Source organism: Dipodomys merriami, unplaced genomic scaffold, assembly GCF_024711535.1.
Source record: "Dipodomys merriami isolate MVZ:Mamm:240054 unplaced genomic scaffold, mDipMer1.0.p SCAF_48, whole genome shotgun sequence".
NCBI classification, from domain to species: domain Eukaryota; kingdom Metazoa; phylum Chordata; class Mammalia; order Rodentia; family Heteromyidae; genus Dipodomys; species Dipodomys merriami.
In genome coordinates, this window is record NW_027206046.1 from 3927522 (window position 1) to 3944975 (window position 17454).

At 47.0% G+C, this 17454-nt stretch overlaps 1 protein-coding gene across 2 annotated transcripts in view; it reads left to right on the forward strand.

Annotated features, from left to right (window-relative positions):
• Positions 1–9: 9 nt before the first annotated feature.
• LOC138808925 (death-associated protein kinase 2) overlaps positions 10–17454 on the forward strand; it is a 113979-nt gene continuing 96534 nt past the window's right edge. For both annotated transcript variants that reach the window (XM_069995203.1, XM_069995204.1), the window contains exons 1-2: positions 10–182; positions 4939–5035. In XM_069995203.1, coding sequence (XP_069851304.1) covers positions 4944–5035 — 92 coding nt within the window. In that variant the 5' untranslated portion in view covers positions 10–182; positions 4939–4943. The remainder of the gene's footprint in view (positions 183–4938; positions 5036–17454) is intronic.

Genomic DNA, 17454 nt, shown 5'->3' on the forward strand with positions numbered 1-17454 from the left:
CCTCGGCTCCCCGGCGGCCGGACTGGTCCGATCCGAAGAAGCGCAGGAAGCGGAGGCAGCGGCGGAGCGAGCGCCCAGCACCCCTGGGGCACCCCGACCCCGGCCGCACCCCAGTGCCCACCGCGCCCTGGTTTACCCCCCCCCCGCACCCCCTCCTCGGTGTCCCGCGCCGCCCTCCCGCCGTGAGTAACAAGCGCAGCTCTCTGCGGGGCTCGACGGGGCGGGACAGGGGGCAGAGGAGTTTATTATGGCGGGGCTTTAGGGGGCCCCCAGCCTGCTGTTGTCTGGGGAGGCCCAGCTCTGCAGCAACCTTGGATGGGGAGAGGGTGGCTAGCCTGGGCTCGGCTGGGCAGAGAGGCCTGGTGAGCAGGGAGGAGATGGGGACCAGAGGCCTGGAGCCAGTGGGCAGGGGACAGAGACCATGTCTCATTGTCCCTGCCTCTCACAACTCTGTGTGTGTGTGTGTGTGTGTGTGTGTGTGTGTGTGTGTGTGTGTCTCCTGGCTTGGATGCTGCCTCAGCTTCTTCCTTTGCTCAAGGCTGGCACTCTACCATTTGAACCACACCTCCACTTTTGGCCTTTTTTTTGCTGGCTTTGAACCCTCAAGCCTCAGATCTCAGCCTCCTAAGTAGGTAGGATTACAGGCTTGAGCCACCTGGCTACTTACACCTCTTGATCTCCACCCCCCCCCCACCAGGGGTTTGGGGTACATGTGCAGTGGCCCAGTTAAGCCTCTTAGATAGAGGACGAAGGGATGGGTGGGTAGATCTCCACTTAAGGGGTCTCCATTGGGGCAGAACTCGGGTGCGCTGGGGGCAGCTGGCTGGTCTGTGGCAAGCTGGGGTGAAGGGCTTTGTGTAAGGGCATTGCGAACAGTTGACCTGGTCCCTGGGCTGGGCATTGTGCATTCTCATAGCTTGCAAAGATCCAGCTAACCCTCACCCTAACTCTGCTAAGCGGAGATGAGTAGGTAGTGATATTAGGGGTATGTTGAGAAAGAGTGCATTGGGGTGGTAGCTGCCTCAGGCTGGTGGAGGGGACCCCCCCTCCCAGTGCCTGTACTCTGAAACCCAGGGGAGGCCTCCTAGGGGCTGCTGCTCTGCCTGCCCAGTTATAGCTGTATAGATGTTTCTAGGGGAGTCCTGTTGACAGAGAGGAGGGGGTGGGGGAGAGATGGCATTTTAGCTGTTTTAGTTAAAGCTAGATTTTCCAACCACTCCTTTCCCCAGATTTGTGTGTGTGTGTGTGTGTGTGTGTGTGTTGGTATTGGGGCTTGAACTCAGGACCTGGGCATACTCCACTACTTGAGCCACAGCTCCACTTTCAGCTTTTTGGTAGTTAATTAGAGATAAGAATCCTCCCTGGCTGGGTAGCCGTGGTTCATGCCTATAACCCTAGCTACTCAGGAGGCTGAGGATCATGGTTCAAAACCAGCCCAGGCAGGAAAGTCTGTGAGACTTTTTTTTTTTTTTTTTTGGTCAGTCATGGGGCTTGAACTCTGGGCCTGGGTGCCCAGCTCTTCAGTTCAAGGCACTTGAGCCACAGCACTACTTCTGGCATTTTCTGTTTATGTGGTGCTGAGAATCGAACCCCGGGCCTCATGCATGTGAGGCAAGCACTCTACCAATGAGCCACCCTCCCAGCCCTGTGAGACTCTTATCTCCAATTAACCACCAGAAAACCAGAAGTGGCTCTGTAACTCAAGTAGTAGAGTTCTAGTGTTGAGCTGAAGAGCTCAGGGACAGCACTCAGGCTGAGTTCAAGCCCCACAGCCCACTGAAAAAATAAAGAATCCTCCCTAGACTGGCTTTGAACTTCAGTCCTCACTCAGATCTCAGCCTTCTGTGTAGCTCGGATTATAGTCATGAGCTACTGAGCTCAGAGCCCTGGATGCATTTTTAGCACTTAAAATGGTCCCACTGACAATTCAGCGTTTCTTGGGAGGCTTGGGCAGGGGGGCAGGGGTGTGTGTTTTGGATAGACATCTACTGTCCTGCAGCCAGTTTTCTACTGGCAGGAATGAGACCTGAGGTGACACTTGATGCCTTCCTGTTTGTTAGATATGGGGGTGAACATGTGGGTCACCCAGAGGGCTGGATCTTTACCACAAAGATGGAGATGTTTTTTGTTTTGTTTTTTGCATGTTAGTTTAAGCAGCCTGTGTATGATACTTCCTCATGGGGTGTGTGTGTGTGTGTGTGTGTGTGTGTGTGTGTGTGTGTGTGTGTGTCCGTCCTAAACCACTGCCTGCTTTCCTCATTTCTCTCCCATGCACTGAGCTGAGAGGAGCTCAAAGAGTTAATTTTGCAGAGTGACCTGTGACCACCTTTAGGATGGCCTTGCCACCGAGGGTGACTAAAGGCCAGAACCTTCTCCTGTCTGGACCTCAGTTTCCTCCTTTTGTCCAATAAGTGGGTTAGAGCAGAGAGTGCTGGTTTCAAATGTTCGTTACCCAAAAACCCAGCCCATAGCATGGTTGGATTGGAGCTTTTCCCTACTTCCTCTTACCCTATTGGCTTCTGAAGCAGAGTCTGAAAGCCTCTACATTGTATCTGTGCAGTCCCTTTTTGTGTACTCCTGGTATTTGAGCTGTAGGCAGGAGTCCTATATTATTATTATTATTATTATTATTATTTTGGATCCGGTCGTGGGGCTTGAACTCTGGGCCTGGGCGCTGTCCCTCAGCTCTTCAGCTCAAGGCTAGCGCTCTACCACTTGAGCCACAGTGCCACTTCCATCTTTTTTCTTTTTGCTTATGTGGTGCTGAGGAATCGAACCCAGGGCCTCAGAGGCATGCAAGACAAGCGCTCTACCACTGAGCCATCTTCCCAGCCCCAGGAGTCCTATATTATATACCCATATTAAGAAACATTTCCAGGCTGGGCACCTGTGGTTCATGTCTGTAATCCTATCTACTCGGGAGGCTGAGATCTGGGGATTGTGGTTTAAAACCAGCCCAGTCAGGAAAGTCTGTGAGACTCTTATCTCCAGTTAACTAGCAAAAGCCAGAAGTGGAGCTGTGGCTTAAGTGGTTGAGTACTTGAGAAAAAAAAACAAAAAACAAAAATTAAAGTACAGTGCCCAGGTCCTGAGTTCAAGTCCTAGGACTGGCACACACGTGTGCACGTGCACGCATGCACATACACACACGTACACAGAATAGAGCCCAAGCAGGGAGGAAGATGCATGCTTGATGGATCTCGGATGCCAATAGACAGATGACCTCAAGGGAGACCTGGAGCCAGGCCAGTTCTGCCCAAGAGTCTTCTGGGAAGGGAGGGAAGAGGTAGCCTTGGTTAATGGAGCTCTGGTTTGCAGAAGGCAATGATGGAGGAGAGAGATGTGTACATGCTGAGAGTTACACCAGCTCTAGCCACTTGATATTGTACTTGCCCCTTCATCCAGGTTGGTGGAAACAGTTTTTTGGAGGTTCACGGCACCTGGGTACAGTTGGCATTTGATTGGCAGGCAGAGAAAAAGCTGTCTATGCTGGCCCAAATGAGCTCTAGAGAATTTGCCAATTAATGACTTTTGGGAGATATTGGCATTGGCAGCTTGGTTTTGTCTTTGTGATTGGCAGACTTGTACCCTTGGGTCTTTCCCTGGGGTGCTGTCCAGGGTGGCTTGTTGCTGCCCTAGGATTAATTGAGGGGATCCGAGTCTCCTGTGGTAAAAGAATGAAGGTTCTTTGTGCTCAGAACTGTCCTAGGTTCCATTCTGGGCAGACAAGAGTTAGCCCTGATTGCTAGATGAGGAAACCAAGGCAGCGTTGAGCAGCAATGAGGTCACCCAGCTAGTTGTGGGCAAAGCTGGAAGCAGCACCTGAGGCTCTGGACTCCTGGTGTCTGTTGAAATTGGTCATACCCTCTCCGCCCATGTTCCCCTTGGGGTAATGATTGAGAACAATTACTAATCTGTTGAAACTCTGCATACAGTGACACACCCCTACAGGAGCTGAGGTCATGGTAATTCCTTGCCTTTCCATGGCCTTTTCATCTTTTCCAAAACAATTTCATGATTAGGTATTGATTTCCCCCCCTAGCCTTAGTCCCCTTTCACAGATGAGCAAGTCAAGTCACTAACAGCTAATTGACGCAAGCAAACTTGGACTTGAACTTGGAACTTTGACTTCCAAACTAGGATACTGCTTGTTATTGGGGTTTGAACTCGGGGCTCAAGACTGAACCAAAGCTCTACTTCTGGCTTTTTTTTTTTTTTTTTTTTTTTGGTGGTGGTTGATTGGAGATAAGAGTCTTACATATTTGTCTTCCTAGGCTGGCTTTGAACAGTGATCCTCAGGTCTCAGACTCCTGAGTAGCTAGGATGACAGGTGTGAGCCACCGGCATCTGGCACTTGTGTTTTCCATTGCAATGACACAGCTGCTTCTTACAAGATCTGGACTTAATTAAACAAATAGTTAAAGTTCACCAAGGCTCTGTTTCTTGAGACCTCCGCAGACAGATCTGAAGACATGAAAGGGGCTCAATTTCTGTCTCCTGAACAAATTAGAATGAGGATGACTCAAGAACTCAGCTGTAGGGGCTGGAAGGTGACTCAGTGGTAGAGTGCTTGCCTTGCATGCATGAGGCCCTGGGTTCGATTCCTCAGCACCACATAAGCAAAAAGAAAAAAGCCAGAAGTGGCGCTGTAGCTCAAGTGTTAGAGCGCTAGCCTTGAGCTGAAGAGCTGAGGGACAGCGCCCAGGCCCAGAGTTCAGGCCCCACGACCGGACCCAAAAAAAAAAAAAAAAAAAAAAAGAACTCAGCTACAAGTGAAGCAAAGCTTGAGCAGGGTCTTGTAAAGACCAGGGCTATGGATTACTGTTCAATTCTTTGCTCCCTGGTGGGCAATATGCTATACCAGTCTCAAACTCTTGGGCTGGTACTAGTTGCATGGCTGCCCTCACCTCAAGTATTTTTTTCCCCTTCTATTTTAAGGTTGTATGGTCCAGGCCTCAATGAGGAGCCCAAACATGGAGCCGTTCAAACAGCAGAGAGTGGAAGACTTTTACGAAATCGGAGAGGAGCTGGGAAGGTAAGAATGGCAAAGAATGAAGAGATGAGGGGATGGGAGATGGGGACCAGTTGGACTTCCATTGGTCAATCGGTGTTGTAAAGCATGGGCTTGTCTTAATAAGTTTAGTGGGACGCTTTAAAAAATAAGCTCATGGTTTATTCACACTTGTGACTCTGCAAACTACAATCTCTCTGGAATGAGAGATGGACCAACAGAGGGTTAGAATTACTGAAGTCTGTGTTTGTTTTTATTGCCAGCTGCATTCTTCTTCTTCTTTCTTTTTCCTTCTCCTCCTCCTCCTCCTCCTCCTCCTCCTCCTCCTCCTTTCGGCTGTGGGACTTGAACTTGGGGCCTGGGTACTGTCCCTGAGCTCTTCAGCTCAAGCTAGTACTCTACCACTTTGAGCCACAGCACCACTTCCAGTGTGCTGTTGGTTCATTGGAGATAAGAGTCTCACAGACTTATGTCCCAGGCCTGGTTTTGAACTTTGATCCTCAGATCAGAGCCTCCTGAGTAGTTAGGATTATAGGTATGAGCCACCAATGCTTGGTCTTATTTTTTATCTTACTTTTTTCTTCACCAAGACCTCTCTCGGCTTTGGACAGAGACCTGACCTGTTGGTTTTTTCTTCTGAGTCCCTCCCTGGGATTCTCCTTGGCTCCCAGGATTTTCTGTTTTAAACTCGGAGCCTGAATGGGAGATGAAGTCATCTTTCTGAAAATGGATTTGCATTGAGTAACAGCCATGGGAACCTAGTCGTGAAGTTTCCTAGGATCTGAGTTTCTTGGTACTTTGTCAGGTTTCTTTACCCCACAAAGCAAAACTAAGCTAAATTCTGAGATCTAGTAGTGTGTGTGTGTGTGTGTGTGTGTGTGTGTGTGTGTGTGTGTGTGTGTGTGTGTGTGTGTGTGTGTGTGTGTGTGTTGGTACTGGGTTTGAACTCAAGGCCTGGGCACTGTCCCTTAGCTATTTTGCTCAAGGCTAGCACTCTATCTCTTGAGCCACACTACAGTTTCTAGCTTTTTAGTGATTCATAGGAGATAAAATTCTCCCTGGCCAGGTGCCAGTGGCTCATGCTTGTAATCCTAGCTATTCAGGAGGCTGAGATGGGAGGATCGTGGTCCTGGGCAGGAAAGTCTGTGAGACTCTTATCTCCAGTTAATGACCAGAAAACTGGAAGTGGTGCTGTGGCTCAATGTGGTAGAGCACTAGGCTTGAGCACAAAGAGGCTCAGGGACAGAGTCCAAGCCTGAATTTAAAGCCCCATGACTGACCAAAAAAAAGAGCCTCCCTGACTTTTCTGCCTGGGCTGACTTCAAATTGTGATAATCAGATCTCAGCCTCCTGAGTAGCTAAGGATTACAGATGTGCACCACTGGCACCTAGCTTGGAAGAAGTTACTTTTTTTTTGTAGGAAATAAATTAGGGTGTTTCCAAAGTTCCTTTCTGGCCTTCCATTTCTTTCTTTCTTTCTTTCTTTCTTTCTTTCTTTCTTTCTTTCTTTCTTTCTTTCTTTCTTTCTTTCTTCCTTCCTTCCTTCCTTCCTTCTTTCCTTCTTTCTTTCTTTCTTTCTTTCTTCTTTCTTTCTTTCTTCTTTCTTTCTTCTTTCTTTCTTTCTTTCTTTCTTTCTTTCTTTCTTTCTTTCTTTCTTTCTTTCTTTCTTTCTTTCTTTCTTTCTTTCTTTCTTTCTTTTTCTTTCTTTCTTTCGTCAGTCGTGGGCCTGAACTCTGGGCCTGGGTGCTGCCCCTCAGCTCTTCAGCTCAAGGCTAGTGCTCTACCACTTGAGCCATAGCTCCACTCCTGGCTTTTTCTGCTTATGTGGTGCTGAGGAATGGAATGCAGGGCCTCATGCATGCAAGGCAAGTGCTCTACCACTGAACCACCTTCCCAGCCCTCTGGCCTTCCATTTCTAACAACAACTCATATACATGGCATTTTTAAAGTGGTTATACGTTCATCTCAATGACTGATTCACAATGTAGGAAATCGGAATTACCTTTACTTTTCTTTCCAGACGAGAAAATGGGTTCTGAGTTTCAGCAAGTTGCTCTGTGGTGCTAAGGCAGCAAGTGACAAAGGCAAGGTTCTGGCCAGTCCAGTTGCACGCATACACTAGTCCATTTGCACCCAGTCCTGCTCTTGCTTGTGAGTACAGCACTTGTCTACTGAAATGTGCTCAAAAGCACACTCAGCCTCACCTGTCCAAGCACCCAGAAGTGTGAAACCAGGCAGTTTTGGAGGTGTCCTTTGTATCTAGTACGCTAACAGAGGGGGTGTTCTCCTTTTCTAGAACTCTTGGGTTGGAAGTTAATTCTTTGTTTTTTCTTTATTTGAAGAGAGAATAGAACATGGTAGGGGTGTCAGATTCAGGGGTGTTGTCATCATCTTCTTCTTACTCCTCCTTCTCTGTCTCCCCCTCCTCCTCCTCTTCCACTCCCCTTCCTCTTCCTCTTTTTTTCTTTTCTTTTTTTTTTTTTTTGCTGGTCATGGGCATTAACTCTGGGCCTGGGCACTGTCCCTCAGCTCTTTAGCTCAAGGCTAGCGCTCTACCACTGGAGTCACAGCGCCACTTCCGGCTTTTTCTGTTTATGTGGTGCTGAGGAATCGAACCCAGGGCCTCATGCTTGCAAGGCATGCACTCTACCGCTGAGCTACCTTCCCAGCCCTCTTCCTCTTTTTTTTCTCCTTCCTTTCTTCTCCTTTCCACCTCCTTCTCCTTCTCCTTCCTCTTCTCCCTCTTCTTTCTTAGGCTTGAACTCAGGGCACTGTCCCTGAGCTTTTTTTTTTTTTTTTTGCTCAAGGCTAGTGCTTTATCACTTGTGCCACTGCTCCACTTCCCGCTTTTTGGTGGTTCATTGGAGACAAGAGTCTCATAGACTTTTGTGCTCAGGCTGGCCTTGAGCTATGATCCTCAGATCTCAGCTTCCTGAGTAGCTAGGATTACCAGTATATGGCGACCAGTAAATGGTTGGTATTCTTAGCCTGCTGGTTAGCTGGATAGGGTTGCTAGTGACTGCAGGTCTCAGAGAGGATACTTCAGTCTTTTTTTGTTGTTGTTGTTGGTTGTGGGGCTTGAACTCTGGGCCTGGGCTCTGTCCCTCAGTTCTTCAGCTCAAGAAGAGCACTCTACCACTTGAGCCACAGCACCACTTCCAGTTTTCTGGTGGTTTATTGGAGATAGGAGTCTCATGGACTTTCCTGCTCCAGCTGACTTTGAACCATAATCCTCAGATCTCAGCCTCCTGAGTAGCTAGGATTACAGGTGTGAGCCACTGGCACTGGGCTCCCTTTGTTTTCTATTGAGACTGGTTGTCACTGATGACTTGGGACTGTGCCGGAGCTGAGGGCCAAAGGCTAAGGGTGCTGCACCTCCATCAGCCTTTGAATGGTAACCCAGCTTCTCTACCACAAACTCTGCTGCCCCCCCTGGAAGTGGCATCCTCTGTAGCAGATTTTGGCAGGCCCTGTCAGTGGTACCTTGGTGGCTCCGCCTTGCCACGTCCTGGGTGTAGGATCTGTGCTTGGTGCCATGTGCACCAAGACAAGCAAGACACAGACGTCTCTGTCTGAGCTCTAGCCGGGCAGCAGAAGCAGCTGCATGCATGATACAGGGGCAGAGCTGGGCTGGGCTTGGGTTTGGAGCTGGGACTGGCAAACTGAGAGGTTGGCTGGAGCAGAAGCTCTGGAGAAGGAAAGAGAGGCAGTTTCATGGGAGATCCCATGCCTCCCTCCCCTGTACTCTGTAAATTAAGGACATGAGCTAAGGGGATATCATCTAGGCCATGAGTTCAAGCCCCAGTACAGGGGCATGCCACACACACACACACACACACACACACACACACACACACACACACACACACACACACACACACACACACACACACACACACACACACACACACACACACACACACACACACACACACACACACACACACACACACACACACACTCACACTGCCTGGCTTTGGATATGCTAGTTGTATTATATTTGGCTATGCTAAGATTTGTTAGGTGGAGGTCCTCTCTTCCAGATCCATCTTTTGAGAGTTGGAGAGACTGAGATTCAAACTGTGGAAAAGTCTTGTCAGGGACATAGAAACAGGTTGGAATTAGAGCTGTTTTCAGGCAACTACTCAACAATTAATTGCCTTCCTTCTTTCCTTCCACCTATGCTATCCCCAGCCACTCAATTTCTGGAAGTGACAATCCTGTGTTTTCTTTTCCTTGTCTTCATTCAGCATACTAAGGACCTACTGTGTGCCAGGTACAGCCTAGGGCAATGGTAAACAGATACTTCTCTTCACTTGAAGTCTGTGATCTAGTGGTGGAGAAAATCACTAAACAAATGAGCAGAGTGGATGAATGATCCTCAGGTGTGTGAAAGGCAGGGGGAAGGATTTAGGGTGAAGGACAGGATACTCCAAGAGAGGATCATGGGAGATGTAATTTATGAACTTGACTGGTGAAGGGGACTCTTCTGGCCCCTGGTTCTTAGTGGTAAGCCCCTATTTGCTATGTTCACTTTTGGGTTCTACTTTCTTGGGATGCTGGAGGTTGTGTGTTTTTGTGGGGACTACTTGGGGGGTGATGGGGGACAAGTTTGAGCATCTTGCAAGAGGGTAGATCAGGGGAATATTGGAGCAGGGCTCATAGAGAGAAATCCAGTTCAGTGGCTTATTTTACCTATTGACTCAGGCCTGTGGCTTGTCCGCAGTCACAGCAAGAGCTGGTGATCTGACTTCTAATTTGGGACTCAACCACCACCCTATAAAGATCTACAAAACACAGATTCATTTTTCCATTCACTTGAGTGTCCCTAGGGAATGGAAGAGAATATAGACTAGCCTCTTCTGTTTGACTCTGGAGGTAGCATAGCAGAGTCCAAGGTAGCAGGGGTAGTATTTGTGAAGGAGTGACAATTCCCAGGAGCACAGTGCTAGCACCAGGTCCAAGTGACAGTCAGTGAGCTTCAGATAGTTGAGTATACACCTGAGTATGTGAAGCAATTTAAGATAACTAGCATATAATGATCAGTGATTTCTTTTTTTGTATTTTTTTTCTTTTTTTGGTTGGTCGTGGGGCCAGAACTCTGGGCCTGGGCACTATCCGTCAGCTCTTCAGCTCAAGGCTAGCACTCTACCACTTGAGCTACAGTGCCACTTCCAGCTTTTTTTTCTGCTTATGTGGTGCTGAGGAATCGAACCCAGGGCCTCATGCATGCAATGCAAGCACTCTACCACTGAGCCACCTTCCCAGCCCTATGATCAGTGATTTCTTGTTTCCTATTCATGAATTATTTTCCTCTATTTTGATTTCCCTTACTTATATTAACATAAAGTCATAAAATATATCGTATTAAAATATACTGTCTAGTATATAACTATACTATATACTATAACATATATACTACAAATATACTATGTAGTATATAAATATACTATATAGTATATACTATAACATATATACTACAAATATACTAAATAGTTTATAAATATGCTATATAGTATTAAAATATACATAAAATGTAAAGTATATTAATATAAGGTCATAAAATGTAACTGTGAAACAAACATTTGAATCACTGTCCCCCCATTTTGTTGATGAGAAAAGTAAGGATCAGAGAGAGGAGGTAATTTGTCCAAGGATGCAGAGCAAGTGATATGAAAAGTAGAACTCAAACACAAAACATCTCAACTGTACTGAATTGGTTTAAAAAAACAGACAAAAACTTATTTAACATTGAGTATTGTGGAGAATGCCTATAGGCTCGGCTACTCTGAGAGGTCATCAAAGCAAGAAAATCTCTTGAGCCCAAGAGTTTGGGATTAGCCTGGGCAAACACAAAGAGACCTCAACTGCTAAGGAATGAAGATAATTTAAGCCAATAAAAGACTAGCACAAGCTAGGCACTGGTGGCTCACGCCTGTAATCCTAGCAACTCAGGAGGCTGAGATGTGAGAATCTAGGTTCAAAGCCAGCAAAGGCAGGAAAGTCCATGAGACTCTTATCTCCAATGAACCACCAGAACTGGGAGTGGCACTGTGGCTTAAATGGTAGAGCTCTTGCCTTGAGTTGAAGAGCTGAGGGACAGTGCCCAGGCCCAGAGTTCAAGCCCCACGACTTACAAAAGAAAAAAAGAAAAAAAAAAAAAAGAGACTAGCACAGAAGTGGAGTTGTGGCTCATGTGGTAGAGTATTAGCCTTGAGGAAAAAAACACTAAGCACCTCGGCTCTGAGTACCAGCACACACACACACACAGGACCAGTAGCATTAGCTCAACAGCTATTGTTTTGTTTTTATTAATATTGTTAGGTTTTTAAAAAGAGGTAGCCGAGTAAGAACTGCACCAGCACGCACGTGGTATTCAGATAAGGGGTAGGTTTATTCAGTAGACCTGCTTGGACCAGGCAAGGGTGGCACTCCACGTGGCTGGGAAAGGCCTGGGAATGAGAGAGAGCTGGGAAGAGAGGAAAGAGAGAGAAAAGAGCAGAGAGAGGGGTAAGAACAGTAGCACTCACGTGGTATTCAGGTAAGGGGTAGACCTGCTGGGACCAGGCAAGGTTGGCACTCCACGTGGCTGGGAAAGAGAGAGAGCAAGAGAGCAAGAAAAGAGCAGCAAGAGCAAGAAACGAACAGAGAGAGAAAAAAGAGGGAGAGTCTGGGCCTGGGCTAGCCCTTATGTAGGGTATGGGTGGGGAAAGGTGTGGCCACATCAAATTCAGATGTGACCTCAGCGGATGCAGATGTGACCTCTTCCAGGTGTCCCAGTTGCCTAGGTAACGCAGGTACTGGGTGGAGACTTTGCTGCGAGGAGGGTGGAGTCTGCTCGCCATCCAGGAGCGGACCTTACATTCCAGCCTTTTAATAATCATGAAATAGGGCGAGGATTCTCTCTGGCTACTTCCTGCTGACAAGGGGCGTCAACAATAGGGATAAAAGGCTGGAATTTGGTCTCCTCCCAGAGAAGGCAGTGAACAGCAGCTGTCCCTTGGTGGCGTGAGTCCTTGGATGAAATCTGGAGAAGTCTCATGAGCATTGAGGGGCTGGAAAAAAAAATACTAGAGAGCAAATAAATGGCAAGAGGAAGGACTTGGGGCTGAAAATGTTGGTAGAAATGTCCCTAGTTACTTCTGACATCTGGCGACTAGGTAGAGAAGTCAGGTGACAAAGGCAAGAATATAAATTCCTGTTCAGTTAATAGGTAGACAGGTATAGACATTGGCTGGGTAGGCTTCTTACTCCTACTGACCTCCCGGCTCAGGTTAATTTTGAAAGGGCAGGCACAAAGTAGCTGATGTGACATCTCCTCTTACTCCCTTCCACGTTCCCTTGTTCCCTAGACTGGCTGAGTCTAGGTGCTCGTTGCAGGGATGGCTTGTCCCAGTTGGTATTCAAGATTTGAACTCAAGGCCTGGGCACTGTCCCTGAGCGCTTCCGCTCAAGGCTAGCACTGAACCACTTTGAGTTATAGTACCACTAGTATTCAAGGAGGTTTGAACTCAAGGCCTGGGCACTGTCCCTGAGCACTTCTGCTCAAGGCTAGCACTCTGCCACACTGAGTTATAGTACCACTTGCAGAGTTTAGCTGGGAGACGGAGTCTTAGGGATTTTTTAGCCCGAGCTGGCTTTGAACTGTAATCTTTGCCACAAAAGCCCTTTATTATTTCCAATTAAAGCAACAAGGAGATCAAGTAGAATAAGTAGAGCTTACCTGGTTCTTATTAAGAATTGTTAACAAATATTTTGAAATGACAAAACTCATTAGATGTGATGAGAATTTTAGCACAGATATGCCCAGTATTTTAGAACCACATAGTCAAGTAGTAGAATACACAACACAAATTAAAAAAGGCACAACTTAAAACCTAAAATTTTGACAACATTTAGACATCTTTGCTAACAAAGCACATCAGATGGTTGGGCCTCAGTTACCAGGGCCTGTGAAAAGAGCAACTTGTTAGCAAGGCACCTTAGAATAGATGGAGTAGTAAACTTAGTGGAAGGTTAAGGGTCAGATGGGGCCAAACCCTTAACCCACCACGTGGCCAAGATGGCGAATTCAAGATGGTGAATTTCTGGAAGAATGCAAAGAAAGCCTGAATAGATTAAGCCTACATTGGCTAGCCTTTGAGAGGGAACCTAGAGGGGGGTCCCTGGGACCCAGCCTGCGTCGCACTCTTCAAGGCACAAGCCAAAAAGTTGTAGAAAAAAAGGGTAGAAAGTTGCCCATGAATGGCAGAGAGAGAGCAAAGAGCCTGAAATTAAACTTCTGACCATTTACCATTGCAGTAGCAAAAACTGTGTACTTCTGAGAATGGCATAAAAATGAGGCTCTCTGGCTTTCCAGGGAGCGCGGGAGACATTTCAAAGGGGTTTCACGGCTCAGGCGTGATTCGTAGCACCCCATTAAATGAGTAGAGTCAGTCTGGTGAGTGAAGGAGAGCTGACCAGGCAGAAGCGGCGTCCCGACTTCCCCCAGAGCCCTCTAGAGAGAAATGGCCAAGCCCCCAAAGCCAAGCGTCCTCGGCTTCAGAGGTGACCGCCTTTCAGCTAAAGGCCGTAGGAGCTCTCGGGCGTAGCGCCACGTCTGGACAGAGACTGAGTAACAGAGAGCCGTAGAGTAGTTTCACTCACCAGAGTAGAGAAGTGTGGACGTGGATGTGAAGGCAGCAATGGTATCGATGCGTTGATTCCACCGCAGACAGATGGGTTCGCAAAAGGCCGTCAGAACTGCGGGTATTCCTCAGAGCAAAAAGGGAAGAACAAAAAAAAAAAAGAAAAACGAGGGAAAAAAAACAGAGAAATCCCAGCTATCCTGACTTTAAGCCTTTATCCGAGTCACGGCACCATTTATGTTAGGTTTTTAAAAAGAGGTAGGTGAGTAAGAACCGCACCACGCACGTGGTATTCGGGTAAGGGGTTTATTCAGTAGACCTGCTTGGACCAGGCAAGGGTGGCACTCCACGTGGCTGGGAAAGGCCTGGGAATGAGAGAGAGCTGGGAAGAGAGGAAAGAGAGAGAAAAGAGCAGAGAGAGGGGTAAGAACAGTAGCACTCACGTGGTATTCAGGTAAGGGGTAGACCTGCTGGGACCAGGCAAGGTTGGCACTCCACGTGGCTGGGAAAGAGAGAGAGCAAGAGAGCAAGAAAAGAGCAGCAAGAGCAAGAAACGAACAGAGAGAGAAAAAAGAGGGAGAGTCTGGGCCTGGGCTAGCCCTTATGTAGGGTATGGGTGGGGAAAGGTGTGGCCACATCAAATTCAGATGTGACCTCAGCGGATGCAGATGTGACCTCTTCCAGGTGTCCCAGTTGCCTAGGTAACGCAGGTACTGGGTGGAGACTTTGCTGCGAGGAGGGTGGAGTCTGCTGGCCATCCAGGAGCGGACCTTACAATTATTATTACAAAGGGGTTACAATTTTATAAGTCAGGTAATAGGTACAATGATTTTTGGTTAATGTCACCCTGTACATAGTTTTCACCCATTTTCTCCCCTCCCCCCACCCCCCCCGTCCTGTTCCTACCCTCAAGTTACATAGTTCATTTTTTATGTAATATACAGGGAACATAACGACTGCATTTGCTTTCCCTTCCTCCCTGCTTTTTTATGCTCTCCGCTTTGTCCAACCATGTCTCCACTTCCTGGTATTCATTTTGATGAGCAGTACATTCGTTGTTCAGAGAAATTATGTCTCTGGATTCTTCCTCTAAGGATACTCTCCCTTAGTCAGTTTGGTTATGTGTAAAGGTATTGAGCCCTGAATGTTATTGTGCCTATTTTCAAGAGTATTTTCATTTTTGTTGGTCATGGTGTGGGGCTTGAACTCAGAGCCTGGGTGCTGTCCCTTAGCTTTTTTTTTTTTTTTTTTTTTGCTCAGGAGTAGCATTCTACCACTTGAGCTGCAGCTCCACTTCCAGCTTTTTGTTAATTGGAGACAAAGAGTCTCATAGATTAGTCTGCCTAGGCTAGCTTTGAACCCCAAGAAAAAAAGTTGTGTTATAGCCAAGAAGCCAGGCAGGAAATTCCATTCTGTGGGACCCAGCATATCTCAGAGAAAGTTTAAAAAAATAAAAGCCAGAAACTTCTCAGGATGGGGCTTTATCCTCCACCTCATTCTGGGCTTTTTGAGGCTCTTAGTCTCGTGTATGCTGGCATTTCCTGCTGCTGGAAATGTGTTAGCAATCTCCTGTCCTCTGACAGTCTGAACTGTGTCCTACCCATCCTTCCGGAACAACATGAGCCTGATCTCATTCCCATTTGACAGATGAGGAAACAAGGCCCAGAGAAGCCAAATAACACAAAATATACTAAAATCCATCTTTTAGATTCTTCAGCTATCACCAATCCTAGTAAAGGCTGGGACTCAGGGTGATGAGGGTTGATATGGTTCAAATTCTGGTGTCTAGGCTACAGAGTTTTATCTGTCAGGGAGAGGAAAGGTCAATCAGATATAGCTGCTCTCTGTATACACGGAGAGCAAGGCCACACCAGGCCACACAATTCTATTGGTGAGATTCTATTCTGCAGTCAGGTTCTTTTTCTTTTTCTTTCTTAAATTTTATTTTTGCTAGTACTGGGACTCAAACTCAGGAACTGTGCACTGTCCCTGAGCTTTTTTGCTCAAGACTGGCATTCTACCATTTGAGCCACAGCTCCACTTCTGGCTCTTTGGTGGTTAATTGGAGATAAGAGTCTAATGACTTTTCTGACCAGGCTGGCTTTGAACAATGATCCTCAGATCTCAGCTTCCTGAGTAGTTAGGATGGCAGTTGTGAGCCACTGTGGGCCTTTTGATCATGTAAGTGTGGCCCAGTTTACTGTGAGGAGTGGCCAGAAAAAGGGGAGGTGGGTGAGGGGAGCCAGCAGCAGCCCCTCAACTTTGAGGAGCAAGGTAAAGGTACTTCCATCCATTTTGGTCCTATTAACACCACAGCAGGCCTAGCAGACCTTCCAAGCCCTTGACCTATAGAAGAAAACAAAGGATGGTCTTCCTGAATGATGGAGGGCATTGTGAGCCAGACTAATGCAAAAGGGCACCAGATGTTAGGTGCCAGTGGCTCATGTCTGTAATCCTAGCTACTCAGGAAACTGAGATCTGAGGATTCCAGTTCAAAGCCAGCTGGTGGAGGACAAGTCCATGGGACTCTTGTCTCCAATTCAGCACCAAAAAAAAGCTAGAAGTGAAGCCGTGGCTTGGGTGGTAGAATGCTAGCCTTGAGTGACAAATGCTAAAGGACAGTGCTAAGGCTCTGAGGTCAACCCTCAGCATTGCACGTGTGTGTGTGTGTGCATGCGCACATGTGTGTGCATATGCATGCATGTACCCACACACACACACTAAAGCAAAGGAAATATACACATGGTCTGGATTTCATGCTCGTGGAGAGATCCCCAGAATGTACCAGCTCAAAGGAGGAAGCCTTCACTCCGAACAGTTCCTCTGTCTAGTCTGATCTAGTTGCTGTGTAGCAGGTGCTAGGACTGAGGAGCAGAGCCTTGGGGAGGGCACAGAGGAGGGTGAAGGGTTAGAGTTGTCAGGGGGACAGACTGCTGAAGGACCCGGATGACAGAAGCTGAGGATGAGGCAGGGAGGGAGGTACCTTTGTCACCCATTGTTAGGAGAACAAAGCACAAAGCCACTCAGACAGAGTGGCTATATTACACAGGCTTCAGTCAGAAGGGAGCTCAGCACACATGTAAATCGCTGGCCCTGAGGGTTGGGGCTCACAGCCTAGTTTACATTATACTTTTTTTTTTTCTGTTGGAGATGGAGTTGCTTGGAGTTGTGTTTTTTTTACTGTTTTTTGTGGTGCTGGGGATTGAACCCTGGACCTTGTGCATGCTAGGCAAGTGCTCTGGTATGGGGTTATATCCCCAGCCCATGCTGGTTTTATTTTTTTACTTTTCTCATATATCCATTTGATATGGATATATCCATGTCCATAACATGTACTTAGAAATTTGTTTTGAAATAATCGAAAATGCAATAGAAAAGTACTTTGACCAGATATCCCAATTGCTAACATTTTTCATCTTGTGTGTTTCTCTCTTCTGTTCATTTCCTTTTCTTTTTGCCTTCCTTCCTTTTTTTCTGAATCAGGCTATGTATATGTCTGTCTATCTATCTATCGATCTATCCATCCATCCATCCATTATCTACTTACTTCCCGGTGATCTATCATTTATTGTTCCTACCCATTGGGAATAAGTTGCAGGTATAATGTGTTTGCATCCCGTAATACTTCATTGCGTATCTCCTGAAGACACAGACATTCCTGTTCATCACAAGTCAAGATATTTAATATTAACATGATAGTTAATTTTATTCTTGTTGAATGTGGGGCTTGAATTCCAGGCGTGGATGCTGTCCCAGAGCTGTTTTGCTCAAGGTTAGAACTCTACCACTTTGAGCCACAACTCCAATTCTGGTTTT